General features: G+C 43.4%; 1 protein-coding gene across 1 annotated transcript in view; it reads right to left on the bottom strand.

The window, feature by feature from the left end:
- Positions 1 to 4,790: 4,790 nt before the first annotated feature.
- TAGLN2 (transgelin 2) overlaps positions 4,791 to 15,892 on the bottom strand; it is a 34,100-nt gene continuing 22,998 nt past the window's right edge. The window contains exons 2-5 of the mRNA XM_060758287.2: positions 11,369 to 11,558; positions 11,007 to 11,181; positions 9,301 to 9,403; positions 4,791 to 5,906 (exon numbers count right to left, since the gene is read on the bottom strand). Of these exons, the coding sequence (XP_060614270.1) occupies positions 5,765 to 5,906; positions 9,301 to 9,403; positions 11,007 to 11,181; positions 11,369 to 11,548 (600 nt within the window). The 5' untranslated portion in view covers positions 11,549 to 11,558 and the 3' untranslated portion in view covers positions 4,791 to 5,764. The remainder of the gene's footprint in view (positions 5,907 to 9,300; positions 9,404 to 11,006; positions 11,182 to 11,368; positions 11,559 to 15,892) is intronic.

Below are 15,892 nucleotides of genomic sequence, written 5' to 3'. Positions count from 1 at the left end.
CCCTCCCGAAAGATCTCAGACAGGCCCCTACTTTGGCGGTTTTCAGAAAGAACCTGAAAACCTGGCTGTTCCAACGTGCCTTCTCAGATTAGGAACCCCACTACCAAAGCCCAGAAGCACTTTAGTAGAGTCAAGATCACCTTCACCGCACACTACACTTATATTTTAATCCCATATCCCTCCGACACTTCAGCACTTTTAACCCTGTACCCCACTCCGGCCGGCTCAGTTTTTAATAATGTCCTGTTGTATTGCTATTGCTATTGTTTTTCTGCTTTAACTGTTTTATTTGCTATGTATTGTGTTGTTGTATTGTGTTGGGCTCCGGCCTATTGTAAGCCGCATCGAATCCCTAGCGGGGTACAAATAAAGTAATAATAATAATAATAATAATAATAATGAATTTTTACCTGTGTTAAATGTTTTTAATGTTTAAATTATTTTTGTACTGTTGTGGGCATCGAATTGTGCCGTTTTGTAAACAACCATGGGTCTCCCTCGGACTGAGAATGGCGGTATAGAAGCATAGTAAATAAATAAATAATAAATAAATAAAGTTTATTATTTATTTATTACTATTATTATTATTAACATGTGGGAGTTGTAGTTCCTAGGATTTATAGTTCGCCTATAATCAAAGAGCATTCTGAACCACACCAAAATAGAATTGGACCAAACTTCCCACACAGAACCCCCGTGACCAACAGAAAATACTGTGTTTTCTGATGGTGTTTGGCAACCCCTCTGACACCCCCTTGTGACCCCCCCAGGGGTCCTGACCTCCAGGTTGAGAAACGCTGCCGTAGGGCTTTCCAAACATTTAGTGACACAGCTCTTTAGACATGCATCATATTGCAACATGATAATCCAATTTTACTATTTCCTGACTGTGAGAGCTGTTCAGCAGTGGAACTCTCTGTCCCGGAGAGTGGTGGAGGCTCCTTCTTTGGAAGCTTTTAAACAGAGGCTGGATGGCCATCTGTCGGGGGTGCTTTGAATGCAATATTCCTGCTTCTTGCCGAATGGGGTTGGACTGGATGGCCCATGAAGTCTCTTCCAACTCTATGAGTCTATGATTCTAGGAAATCAATTTTTTTGAGTGAAGGACATATACTCTTCATAGGGCTTGTTCTCCAGACCTTTGATCATTTTAGTCGCCCTCCTCTGGACACATTCCAGCTTGTCAATATCTCTCTTCAATTGTGGTGCCCAGCCTTGCGGACCTTTTCCCTACAGGTGTTGGCTATTTGTTTGAATTCTTCTTTGGTGATTTCTCCCTTTTTCCACTTCTTGTGCATGTCTCTTTTGTGTTTTAGCACAGTTAGAAGTTCTTTGGCCATCTGTCGGGGGTGATTTGAATGCAATTTTCCTGCTTCTTGGCAGGGGGTTGGACTGGATGGCCATGAGGTCTTTTCCAACTCTAGGATTCCACTAGCAAACCAGATGGTAAACTAACCCTTTGTAAGAAATGTGGACACAGACATCAATTGAATAAGTCAGCGCTACAAAACCAGGAACTGGGTTTAAACAACACCCTCTGGCTTTGCCTCCTAAACACCAGAAGTGTGGGGTGTATACTTCCTAGAACAAGTTCAACAAACTAAAAAGCCTGAAGGGTATTTGCACCTAATATTCTCATGTGCACTTTCTCCTCAGTGTATTAATGTGCTGGGTGTTGCTCTCTCTTTAACCCTGTTGACTTGAGGAGTAGGTCAGTCCTGAGCTGGTCAGATACAATGGAAGGGAAGCTACGCCCCAAGTTTAAACAAAACTCTAGGTCTGGATGCCATTGCAAAGGCCTGGGTTGGCCAACACACTCATAACACTAAGCAAATACATATAATCACAAGAGGATATGGAAATATACACATAGCTCTAAGTTTCTTGTACCAAGTTTTTGCCAATAATACAAGTAATAGTGCAAGGATTACTCAATTTTTTTTTGTCGTGTCAGGAGCGACTTGAGAAACTGCAAGTCACTTTTGGTGGGAGAGTATTGGCCATTTGCAAGGACGTTGCCCAGGGGACACCCAGATGTTTTACCATCCTGTGGGAGGCTTCTTTCACGTCCCTGCATGGGAAGCTGGAGCTGACAGAAGGAAGCTCACCCCGCTCTCCGGATTCAAAATGCAGACATTTCAGTCAGCAGTCCTGCCAACACAAGAGTTTAACTCATTGCGCCACTGGGTACAAATAATAGTGAGGTGATAGTGCAAGCAAAAGTGAAATGATAGTATCAACTAGGAATCAACTACCATGCCACATGGCTCTCTAGCCCCTTTCAGCAGTGTTTCTCAACTTTCCCAATGCCTCAACCCCATAATATAGTTCCTCATGGTTTTGTTGCTACTTCATAACTGTAATTTTGCAATGACAACTCCCAACTGTCAAGCTCTATTTTCCACTAGTATTCACATTTAGGCATATTGAGTATTTGTGCCAAGTTTGGTCCAAATTCATCCTTGTTTGAGTCCACAGTGGTCTCTGGATGTAGGTGAACCACATCTCCCAAACCCAAGGTCAATGCCCACCGAACCCTTCCAGAAAACTGTTGATCATGGGAATTCTGTGTGCCAAGTTTGGTTCAATTCCATCATTGGTGGGGTTAAGAATGCTCTTTGATTGTAGGTTAACTATAAACCCCAGCAACTACAACTCCCAAAATTGTAGCAAAATTACAGTTATGAAGTAGCAATGAAAATAATGTTATGGTTGGGGTTCCCCACAACATGAGGAACTGCATTAAGGGGTCGCGGCATTAGGAAGGTTGAGAAACACTGTCATAGAATCAGAGTATTAGAAGAGACTCCAAGGGGCCATCCAGTCCATCCTTATTCTGCAAGACAGGAAAAACACAATCAAATCTCTCCTGACAGATGGACATCCAGCCTCTGCTTAAAAGGGTCATGACATTAAGAAGGTTAGGAGTCCCCGGTGGCGCAGTGGGTTAAACCCCTGTGCTGGTAGGACTGAAGACCGACAGGTCACAGGTTCGAATCCGGGGAAAGGCAGATGAGCTCCCTCTATCAGCTCCAGCTCCTCATGCGGGGACATGAGAGAAGCCTCCCACAAAGATGGTAAAACATCAAAAACATCCGGGCGTACCCTGGGCAATGTCCTTGCAGACGGCCAATTCTCTCACACCAGAAGCGACTTGCAGTTTCTCAAGTCGCTTCTAACACGACAAAAAAAAATTGAGGTTGAGAAACACTGACATTGAATCAGAGTATCGGAAGAGACCCCAAGGGGCCATCCAATCCATACTTACTCTGCAAGGCAGGAAAAACACAATCAAATATCTCTTGACAGATGGCCATCCAGCCTCTGTTTAAAGGGTTCACAGTAGGGCTGGGCGGTTTCGTTCGTTAATTTCGTAATTCGTTATTAATTCGTTCTTTTTTTGAAAACGAAGCAATATTGAACCATTCAGGAGCAACTAAAAATCGAAACGAATTTTTAAAATTTATTTCGTAATTGTTTCGTAATTGTTTCGTTATTATTTCATTATTATTTCCGTATGTCTGGTGCAAGTTTTATAGTTGTTGTTTGTTTTATCAGTGATAAAAAATATAATTATCACACCAACAGTCAACAACAGAGGGAGAGGGAAGCTTCAGAAGTTCCCCCTGTCCCATTTGGAGGGTTTTTTAGCGTATTGCGCAATCGCGTCCGCCATTAACGAATCAATTCGTTATTGTATTGTCGAAGGCTTTCATGGCTGGAATCACTAGGTTCTTGTGGGTTTTTTCGGGCTATAGAGCCATATTCTAGAGGCATTTCTCCTGACGTTTTGCCTGCATCTATGGCAAGCATCCTCAGAGGTTGTGAGGTCTGTTGGAAGTAGGAAAAATGGGTTTATATATCTGTGGAATGGCTGGGGTGGGGCAAGGAGCTCTTCCCTGCTGCAGTTAGGTGTGAATGTTTAGCTGATCACCTTCATTAGCATTTGAAGGCCTGCCTGAGCCTGGGAAAATCTGTTGCTGGGAGGTGTTAATCTGTGCCTGGTTTTTTCCTCTCTGTTGTTTTGCTGTTATAATTTTAGAGTTTTTTAATACTGGTAGCCAGATTTTGTTCATTTTCATGGTCTCTTCCTTTCTGTTGAAATTGTCCACAATTCGTTATTGTTTCGAAATTGTTTCGTAATTTCCGAAATTTCGTAAATATCGAAGTTTTTTAAAGAAAAATTTCGGAATTCTTTTAAATAACGAAACGCAAAAACCGCCTAAAAACGAATCGAGTTTAGAAACAAATTTTTTCCTGTTTGGACAGCCCTAGTTCACAGCATTAGGAAGGTTGAGAAACAGTGGCATAGAGGTTTCTTACTCCATTCACACAACACACCAACATACTCATGTGCCATGACGCATGGTTTGGAAAGCTCTCCTCGCCATATTGACACAGCCGTGAAGTCACACCTGCATATATATTTTTTTCGTGTCAGGAGTGACTTGAGGAACTGCCTTGTAGCACAGTGAGTCAAACCCTTGTGCCGGCAGGACTGAAGACCAACAGGTCGCAGGTTTGAATCTGGGAGGAGCGTGAATGAGCTCCTTCTGTCAGCTCCAGCTCCCCATGCAGGGACATGAGAGAAGCCTCCCACAAGGATGGTTAAACATTAAAACATCCAGGCGTCCCCTGGGCAACATCCTTGCAGACATCCAATTCTCTCACACCAGAAGCGACTATATTTTTTAATAATTCACACCAACTTAGCTATCGCTCCTCTTTGGACAATATGGTGTTAACAGACAGACTGGGCCTTTTTCCAGAAATGACGAGAAGAGGCAAGGTTTACGAACAAAGAATTGAGCAATGTTTATTCCTTAGTCATGCCCTTGAGTCAAAGAGTGCATCCCACAGTTAAGAACGCTATGCATTTGTCGAGGGGTTTGGCCTTCGCCTCCAAAACGAAGTGAGATTGGACAAGATTGCTCCGGCAACACACACAATCCGAGGTCAGAACCGCATGGCCTTTACTGGGAGAAGACCCAACAGAATTTGCTACGGAGAGGGAGACTGAAGAGCAAAGCCAAGCATCAACTGGGCAACCAACTCCAAAGCAGTGCAGGAAAGTCTTGCCTTTCTTAAGATAGATCCTATCTATCTTAAGAAAGAGGGAAAATGTAAACCTAGCACCAAAGAGGGAACACCTTTTGCTCTCTGGGAGAGATTCTGCCAGCGAATTGCTTCTCCAAACTCATAAAAAGGTAGTGCGTTTCAATGTGCATTTCGGATGGTATATCTCTGTGGAGAGGGTTGGAACATCATAGGAATGGATGCGATCGTGCAAATCAAGATGCGATAATAAAATATTACAAGATGTATATCTTTTTTGGTCAAACTGTGAAAGGAATGCCCAGGAGTGGATATGTATCTGGTTTCCAAAATGCTGCCAGTCAAGATCAGCATTCAAAAGCCATATACAGGAATGTGGACAGTATTGAAGATCCCTCAAAGCCAAACCTGAGTGAGGATTATTTGAGCAATACAACACCCAATTGTGCCCAATCTATGCGATAGTAAAGGGAAGGGGTTTAAAAACAAATTACTGAAACCAGAGACCAAGCAAGATTTAGCTCCAATTGTGCAGGCTAAAAGAGGATGGGTATTTAAAAAGGAGAGCCAAAGGAAAACATACTGGCAATTGGTAAACATGGGGTTGCATGGCTCTGCAACCTGCTCTAAGGCTTATGGTGGTTGCAATAATTTGGAAATCAGATTTTGGGGTGGCAATGGTAACAACTGAAAAGGGGGGAAATGGGGCTCAAAGGATCTGCCGCGGCATGCCATAACCCGTCATGCCGGCCTGGGAGGCTCCCCGGTTCGTGCCCATCTGCAACCCAATGACACTCTGCCCTTCCTTAAGCTTGTCGTCTGAGAAAGCGCGGCGGTTCTCCTGGGACTTCCTGGAGAGAAAGAAAAAAAGGACAAGGAGTGAGGGCAGTATCCCAGTGACGTATCCCAGTGACGGAGAAAGATGTCCTGGAGACTAGGACTCAATGGTGCTATGGGTTCACACTGCAGGGAAGGAGATTCCACCTGAACATTCGGAAAAACTTACTGACCGTAAAGAACTGTTCAACAGTGGAACTCTCTGCCATGGCATCCAGTGGAAGCACCTTCTTTAGAGACTTTTAAACAGACACTAGATGGCCATCTATAGGCTAGAGGGCCGGGCTGTAGCACAGTGTCGCAACTCAGGATAGATTCACCTTGCTCAAGACACCACCACACACCAAGGCTGTAGGTTTTGTAGTTTATTGAGGAAAAATCAAAATCAAAAACATAGTGGTAAAGTTGCAAAAGTTCAATAGCCAAAACAGAGCCTTAAATGCAAAGGCAAAGTTTCCAAGATCCAAAAGCAATTAATATGAAATATAATCCTTTAGCATTGGGTAATCAAGAATCCATGGTAACATGACAAGATCCCCAAAATCAAGATCAAAACCAAAGTCCCAAAGAGCTAGAAGCTTTCCCCAAAAGCCGAGGTAATTTCAGAGAAGTTAACAGGGTGTAAGCAACATTGCACTGACAAAGGATAGACTTCAATCAGATCGTTAAATATGTTTCCCTAGCATGAAAGCATTACGTTGACCTCAAACTTCCCGTTTTGTTCGGTGAACCCTTAATTGCAAACGGTCCTCCCTAATCAAGTCTCCACCATCTTCAAGGCTGGATAACTTATTATCCTGGGACTGGTCACCCTGGGAACCGAGAGGCACTGAACTCCCAGATGGAGCCGACTCTTCCACCTGCAGCTGTGAAGTTTCACTAACTTCATCTAAAACAACATTCCTTTCTCTGGGAAACAGAAATGCTGTCTCTTCTTCAGGATCAACAGTCTGCCTCAATAACAAGGACATGTTCAGAAATCTGTAACCCATCATCCTCCTCGTCCTTAGGAAACTCAGGCTCAGAAAACTCAGGCTCACTGTGAGCCTGAGTTAATCACCAGCAGCAATAGATCACTGCCGACCGGAAGGTGGCAAGTTCAAAGCCCAAGTCAGATTGAGCACCCGACTATTAAGCCTACTTACTGTCCACCTAAGCAGTTTGAAAAACAGCTGAGCTATGAGTAGAGAAATTAGGCACCACTTAAAGTGGAGAGGTATTTTATGACACAATAAAGAAAATGCCAACGATCAAAGAACAAGGAGGAAATACTATGATCAAAAGAGCTCGGCGTCAAAGTGGATGAAGCGACAGCATCCCCCGTGGCTGGAATGGAGCATAACCTCAATCAGGCATGTAGCCGGGGGGGGGGGGGGGGCTCGGGGGCTTCAGCCCCCCCCCCCCCCGAAATTCTCATGGTGGTTCGCGAAAAGGCCTTACTGGTGCATTATTTAAACTGTTATGTTTATTCATATCATGATCTGATCACCATACTCAATATATCCCATATGCATGGGGGTATTGGGGTAATGATACAAAGGTTTGCTAGGCTAGACCCTCCTTCACTCAGACTCAGCCCCCCCCCCCGAAACTCAGCCCCCCCCCCGAAACCCCCCCTGAAAATTTTTTTAGCCCCCCCCCCGAAACGAAATCCTGGCTACAGGCCTGACCTCAATTCTCGGCACACAGGGTCCCTATGACCAGTAAAAAATACTGGAGGTCTTTGCACCTTGATTTGGTGGAGTTGTAGTTCACCAACATCCAAAGAGCACTGTGAACCCAAACACCAATTTAAAATGGTGTTTTAAATACCAAGCTAGTATACAATAAATAGCTGCCCACTATCACTAGAGTATTTCAATGACTATCATGTCCTATCACAGCCTTCTTTTCTCCAGGCTTACTAAGCTGCTCCTCATTGGGCTTGGTTTCCAAACTTTTTGACTACCCTTCTCTGGACACCTTGTCCATCTCCTTTTTTGATTTGTGGTGCCCAGAAATGGACACAATATTATCCCAAATTAGGTCTGAATAGGGAAGAATAGAGTGGAACTCTGACTTCCCTCCATTCGGGCTCTGGCCTAGAATCATATTGGTTTTTTTAGCTGCTGCATGTTGTGGCTCAGTCTGAGTCTGAAACGGAACTGTTTGGGCCTGCTGGGCCTTCTGAGCCTGACTTTCTGCAGGATAACGAGGAGGCTGATGGGTTATGGATTCCTGTTCCAGACGGGGCTGATAGTGTGGCTTCCTAAGAAGAAACAGCAAGCCTGTTCCCCAGGGAAAGGTATGTGCCTTTAGATAGATATAGTGAAATCTCACAAGTGCAGGTGGAGACTCCTTTCAGTTCCCAGAGTGATCCGGCCCAGCTGGGCCAAGATAAGGAGTTGTATAGCCTTGAAGTTAATGGTGAATTAATGAGCAGACAGGATCGTTTGCAAGTAAGGGTTCGAAGAAGCACACGCCTGGCCAGCAAGCGGGAAGCCAAAGGTCAACGCAATGCTTTCATGTCAGGGAAACTTATTTAATGATGAAGCTGACAGGCATTTCTTGTCAGTCCAATGTTGCTTCTTACCCGTTAACTTCTGTGGAATTACCTTGGCTTTTGCGGAACACTTCTGGCTTCTTTGAGACTTGATTCTGATCCTGATCAAACATGGACTCTTGTTTGACCATTGCTAAGGGATTATGCTTCATGTTATTTACCTGTGGATCTTGGGAACCTTGCCTTTGCATTTAAGACTCTGTATTAAACTTTTGCATCTTTATTTCTCTGTTTTGATTTTGCTTTTTCTCAATAAACTACAAAACCTACAGCTTTGGTGTGTGATGGTGTCTTGAGCAAGGTGAAAACTACCCAGAGTTGCAACACTGCATCACGCTCTTGGCTCATGTTCAACTTGTGGCCTACTCAGATTCCTAGATCCGGGTTGTTGTTGGTTTTCCAGGCTGTGTGGCCATGTTCTAGAAGCATTCTCTCCTGAGGCTTTGCCTGTATTTATGGCAGGCATCCTCAGAGGTTGTGAGGTCTGAGGATGTCTGCCATAGATGCAGGCAAAACGCCAGGAGAGAATGCTTCTAGAACATGGCCACACAGCCTGGAAAACCTACAACAACCCCGTGATTCCGGCCATGAAAGCCTTCAACAATACACTCCTAGATCCATTTCATGTGGGTGAATGGGAGGCGGGGGAAGCACTTCTGAGTTCCATTACCATTTGGGGGCTTCGAAAAGTTACATAGCTTACCCAAGTGAATAAGGACTTTCGACTGTCTCATATGTGATTTTACACAAAAAAAGCCAACAATCCCGTATGTATATACAAAAAGGAAACCAAGGTACCTTTGAGTCAGGCATAATCTTGTTCATGTGTATATGTGCCCTCATACAGAACATGCATGTACACTTACTTTGGGAACCAGTTGGGATCTCCGGCGAAGAACTCATCTCCTTTTGCGACTGCCAATCCTCCCAGGTTCATCAAAGTCCTCTGCACACAGGCCATGTTTTTACCTGCGGGCACAGAAGATGTTTTGAAGCACAGGGACTTTACCGTGACATGATAACAGTAAAGCAGTGTTTCTCAATCTTCCTAATGCCGTGACTCCTTAACACAGTTCCACATGTTGTGGGGACCCCCAACCATAACATCATTTTTATTGCTACTTCACAACTGTAATTTTTCTACTGTTATGAATGTAAATATCTGATATGCAGGATGCATTTTCATGCACTGGACCAAATTTGGCACAAATACCCGATACACCCAAATTTGAATACTGGTGGGGTTGGGGGGGGGGGTTGATTTTGTCATTTGGAAGTTGTAGTTGCTGGGATTTATAATTCACCTACAGTCAAAGAGCATTCTGAACTCCACCAACAATGGAATTGATACACAGAACTCCCATGACCAACAGAAAATACTAGGTTTGGTGGGCATTGATCTTGACTTTGGGAGTTGTAGTTCACTTACATCCAGAGAGCACTGTGAACTCAAACAGTGGACTGTGGACCCAAACTTGGAACAAATACTCAATATACCCAAATGTGAACACTGACATAGTTTGGGGAAAATAGACCTTGACATTTGGGAGTTGTAGTTGCTGGGATTTATAGTTCACTTATTTATTTATTTAAGACATTTATATGCTGCCCTTTTCACTCCGAAGGGGACCCAGAGTGGCTTACAAGGTATATATTCAAAGTGCTGGTTTTGACCTATAAATCTCTATACGGTTCTGGCCCAGCTTACTTGTCCGAATGCATCCACCCCTACGTCCCATCTCGTAATCTAAGATCATCCGGGGAGGCCCTGCTCTCGCTCCCGTCAATTGCGCAAATGCGTCTGGCGGGGACGAGATACAGGGCCTTCTCGGCGGTGGCCCCTCGCTTATGGAACACACTCCCAAATGAGGTAAGATCTGCTCCCTCCCTCCTGGCCTTTAGAAAGAAATTAAAATCATGGCTTTGGAACCAGGCCTTTGGACAATAGATGTTTGTAGAGTTTGTGAACTAGAATGACAATATGACTGGCGAGACTGTTTTTATTATTTATTGCTTTAATGATATGTACTAATTATGGAGCCCCCGGTGGCGCAGTGGGTTAAAGCACTGAGCTTGTTGATCGAAAGGTCGCAGGTTCGATTCCGGGGAGCGGCGTGAGCTTCCGCTGTCAGTCCTAGCTTCTGCCAACCTAGCAGTTCGAAAACATGCAAATGCGAGTAGATCAATAGTTACCGCTCTGGCGGGAAGGTAACGGCGTTCCATGCAGTCATGACCTTGGAGGTGTCTACAGACAACGCTGGCTCTTCGGCTTAGACATGGAGATGAGCACCACACCCCAGAGTCAGACATGACTGGACTTAATGTCAGGGGACTACCTTTACCTTTACCTTACTAATTATGATTCATTCTTAATTGTGGTTTTATTATTGTGGTTGATCCTAAGTCATTAGATGGTCCGTCACATTTAATAGACTGTAAAGTACCCATCCTTTCCCAACCTGGAGTGACTCCAAATGTGCTGGACTGTATCTCCCATCACCTGAGCCATATTGGCACTTATAGCACCAATAGGCCATCTTCTCCCTTCCTTTGACTATTCAAACTCTCATACCTTCCCAGAGGTCCACCGTCTGGAAGATGTCTGTGGCCAGGATGCCGTATTGCTCAGCCGCGCGCAGGAACTGTGAGATCTGCTCCATTTGCTTGAAGGCCATGGTGGAGCCTTGGATCTTGGCCACCGGGCCTTTGCCAGGGGGATAAAGGCTATTGATGAGCCTGCACAACACCTGCAAAAAGGTGACAACAATACCGAGTAAGACAGGAAGGAGGCTGAAAGGTGACATCTGGCTAATGCTTTCTTATCCCTCAATTGTCTTCTTAGTTTTGCTTGCAATGAATAGATTTTTTGTAAATATTTTAGTATGAGATGCAGAATTTGTTTGTTTGTGATTAAATTAGCAATGAGTGCCTTACGGTGCCGTCTTTCAACCACTTCTGGAAGTTGTCCTTTCCAGGCTGAGGCTGTCCGACATCGGGGCCACACTGGGCCCCAATCCACTGGATGAGGATCAGCTCCAAATCCGGGTCGTACTGTTTGTCGATCTTCTGTTGAACTTCCCGGCTGAGTCCGTACGCAGGTCCTCTGTTTGCCATGACGAATAGGCTGGAAAGTTCAAAGGGTTTTGTTGTTTAATTAAGCAAAGTTCACCTACGTTTGATGATTTCATTCAAAACCATACAGTTAGTTTGGAATACAAAGGTGGCTACTATACTGTGCACTGAACTGCTCCTCTTTGTTATGGCGCAGAAAGCAATCTCTGTCCTTTCAGTGTTATTACTCTATCTGGTATCATTATAGAATCATAGAATCCTAGAGTTGGAAGAGACCTCCTGGGCCATCCAGTCCAACCCCCTGCCAAGAAGCAGGAATGTTGCATTCAAAGCACTCATGATAGATGGCCATCCAGCCTGTTTAAAAGCTTCCATTATTTTGTAATGCACAGGAACACAACTTATTCATTAACTGTACAGCCCAGCCTGTATTTTTTTCAACTCTTAAGACACAATCAGTTGTAAAATACACAAATGAAATACACACACACATGACCTTGAAGCAAACAACATATACACAGGAGACCTGTGATATATGTAGGAGCCCCCGGTGGCGCAGTGGGTTAAACTTCTGAGCTGTTGAGCTTGTTGACCAAAAGGTCACAGGTTCAAATCCAGAGAGAAGTGTGAGCTTCTGCTGTTAGCCCCAGCTTCTGCCAACCTAGCAGTTTGAAAACATGCAAATGTGAGTAGATCAATAGGAACTGCTCCAGCAGAAAGGTAATGGTGCTCCATGCAGTCATGCCGGCCACATGGCCTTGGAGGTGTCTATGGACAACTCCGGCTCTTCGGCTTAGAAATGGAGATGAGAACCACACCCCAGAGTCGGACATGACTGGACTTAATGTCAGGGGAAAAACTTTACCTTTACCTATATATGTGTGTGTGTAAATGCCCATTTGTGAATGACCGTTCAGCAGTGGAACTCTCTGCCCCGGAGTGTGGTGGAGGCTCCTTCTTTGGAAGCTTTTAAACAGAGGCTGGATGGCCATCTGTCAGGGGTGCTTTGAATGCAATATTCCTGCTTCTTGGCAGAATGGGGTTGGACTGGATGGCCCATGAGGTCTCTTCCAACTCTATAATTCTATTATTGTTATCATTATTATATACATCAGTAAATAATAATTGCAGGTTATAATGAGCACCATATCTCAATGTTCCTTTCTCTCTCCATTGGTATGGAATTTTCATGACCCCGCCCTCTACCTCTCCCTTAACCCTTTCCTACTCAGCTTCAACTTTCAAGCCTTTTCCCCATAAAAACCCATCCATATGTGTCTGTGTGTGTAGTGTGTGTAGTGCAAAAAACAATTAAAAACTATACAATAATTAAAATGAAGAACGATTGCAACAAATATAAAATTATTAGCATTTCAATAGATTATTCAATAGATTATTCAGAAGATAATTGCAATAGATTATTCAGAAGATAATTGCAATAGATTATTCAATAGATTATAGATTATTATATAGACCATGATTATTATTTACACCATTATTATTATTATATTATATTATATTATATTATTATTATTATTATTTTAAAAAAACATGAATGAATTCCTATGCAGTGCACATATCTTATTTGTAGTGCAAAAAACACTTAAAAACAATACAATAATTAAAATGAAGAACGATTTCAACAAATATAAAATTATTAGCATTTCAATAGATTATTCAATGGATTATTCAGATAGATTATTCAGAAGATAATTGCAATAGATTATTCAATAGATTATAGATTATTATATAGACCATTATTATTATTTACACCATTATTATTATTATTATTATTTAGACCATATTATTATTATATAGACTAATATATATATAAATAAAAATATAAATGTTTGCTTACTCGGAAGCTTAAATTTCCCAAAATACTTCACCAACTGCTTTGAAATATTGATACAACGTAGCATTCAAACTGACACACATTTTTATGTTTTCACACATCTACTATTATACAGATGTCACACTTGTGACAGGTAAAAGTATGGAACAACAACAATATTGTATACCCACAAGCGTTGCGAAATCACATATGTTAGAAACCAGCTCTTTCTCTTTTCTTTCTTTTCCATTTAACCAGACTGGGCCACAGCAATGTGTGGTCGGGTACAGCTAACACACACACACACACACACCCCTACATGAGAGTGAATCAAAAAGTAATGCCTCCATTGCTCTAACTTTTATTTCTTTCACAGCTCCTGGACTGTCTATGCATGATCTGATAGAGGTCACCTTACCCACTGTCTCTCCCTTAATCCTTTCCTACTCAGCTTCAACCCACAAGCCTTTTCCCCATAAAACCCACCCATATGTGTGTATGTGTGTATTCTCACACCGTTTTTAGCGGTATCCATAAGGGAGGGAGGGCGTGTAGTCAGAAATGGAGAAAGATAATAGTATATACAAAGGGTCCTCAAACTTTTTAAACAGAGGGCCAGGTCACAGTCCCTCAAACTGTTGGAGGGCCAGATTATTTATTTATTTATTTATTTATTTATTTACAGCTTTTCTATCCCGCCCTTCTCACCCCGCAGGGGACTCAGGGCGGATTACAGTGTACACATATATGGCAAACATTCAATGCCAATTTTGACATACAAACATATACAGACATACACAGAGGCTATTTAACTTTTTCTGGCCGCCAGGGGAGCTGTCGCTTTCATTGTCCATCTGCGACGCTGATGAAGCACTTCCGCATTCCCCGCATGCTTCCCCACTGGAATGCTTTGCTGGAGTCTTCTTTATGGCCTCATAAATCAGTTAATTTAGCCTCCCCATACTTTAAGGTGGTACCTTATTTTCCTACTTGACAGATGCAACTGTCTTTCGAGTTGCAAAGGTTGACAACAGGCTACACACAATTTGTTGGAAACCCACTCCAACCCGGGCTGGCTTCGAACTCATGACCTTTTGGTCAGAATGATCTTAATGCAGCTGACACTCAGCCAGCTGTGCCACAATCCCGGTGCAAATTATAATTTGAAAAAACATGAATGAATTCCTATGCACACTGCACATATCTTATTTGTAGTGCAAAAAAACACTTAAAAACAATACAATAATTAAAATGAAGAACGATTTCAACAAATATAAAATTATTAGTATTTCAATGGGAAGTGTGGGCCTACTATTGGCTGATAAAATAGGATTGTTGTTGTTGTGTGCTTTCAAGTCGTTTCACACTGAGGTTGACCCTGAGCAAGGACCAGGTAAATGACCTTGGAGGGCCGCATCTGGCCCCCAGGCCATAGTTTGAGGACCCCTGATATATACCAACCGATTGCTTAGTTTTTAGTGGAAAACCCAGACTACGTGTGAAAAAGATCTTGGAGTCCTCGTGGACAACAAGTTAAACATGAGCCAACAATGTGATGTGGCGGCAAAAAAAGCCAATGGGATTTTGGCCTCCATCAATAGGAGCCTAGTGTCTAGATCTAAGGAAGTCATGCTACCCCTCTATTCTGCTTTGGTTAGACCACACCAGGAATATTGTGTCCAATTCTGGGCACCACAATTCAGGAGAGATGTTGACAAGCTGGAATGTGTCCAGAGGAGGGTGACTAAAATGATCAAGGGTCTGGAGAACAAGCCCTATGAGGAGCGGCTTAGGGAACTGGGCATGTTTAGCCTGAAGAAGAGAAGGCTGAGAGGAGATATGATAGCCATGTATAAATATGTGAGAGGAAGCCACAGGGAGGAGGGAGCAAGCTTGTTTTCTGCTTCCCTGGAGACTAGGACGCGGAACAATGGCTTCAAACTACAAGAGAGGAGATTCCATCTGAACATTAGGAAGAACTTCCTGACTGTGAGAGCCGTTCAGCAGTGGAACTCTCTGCCCCGGAGTGTGGTGGAGGCTCCTTCTTTGGAAGCTTTTAAGCAGAGGCTGGATGGCCATTTGTCAGGGGTGATTTGAATGCAATATTCCTGCTTCTTGGCAGAATGGGGTTGGACTGGATGGCCCATGAGGTCTCTTCCAACTCTTTGATTCTATGATTCTATGATTCTATGACTATTAAATTGGGTGGCATTGTCCTCTTGGGATGTAGGCCAGATCTGCTGAGGTTTGGCCACCCAGCCCTGATAAGAGGGCCACCCCAGCCCTTCCTGCAAAGACCGCTTATCAAATGCCATACAACGCCTCAATTCAGCCACAAGGAAAGCCCAGCATCCGGCATGCTCTCCTCACTAATTTCTATGTTCGCCAATAATATGCTATGCCTAGGTTGGTTCATCAAGTCATAGATTCATAGAGTTGGAAGAGACCTCATGGGTCATCCAGTCCAACCCCCTGCCAAGAAGCAGGAATATTGCATTCAAATCACCCCTGACAGATGGCCATCCAGCCTCTGCTTAAAAGCTTCCCAAGAA

The sequence above is a fragment of the Anolis sagrei genome, chromosome 12 (assembly GCF_037176765.1).
Source record: "Anolis sagrei isolate rAnoSag1 chromosome 12, rAnoSag1.mat, whole genome shotgun sequence".
Lineage (NCBI taxonomy): Eukaryota > Metazoa > Chordata > Lepidosauria > Squamata > Dactyloidae > Anolis > Anolis sagrei.
Note: the sequence above shows the minus strand (reverse complement) of the source record. Positions and strands in the feature narration are given on the sequence as shown.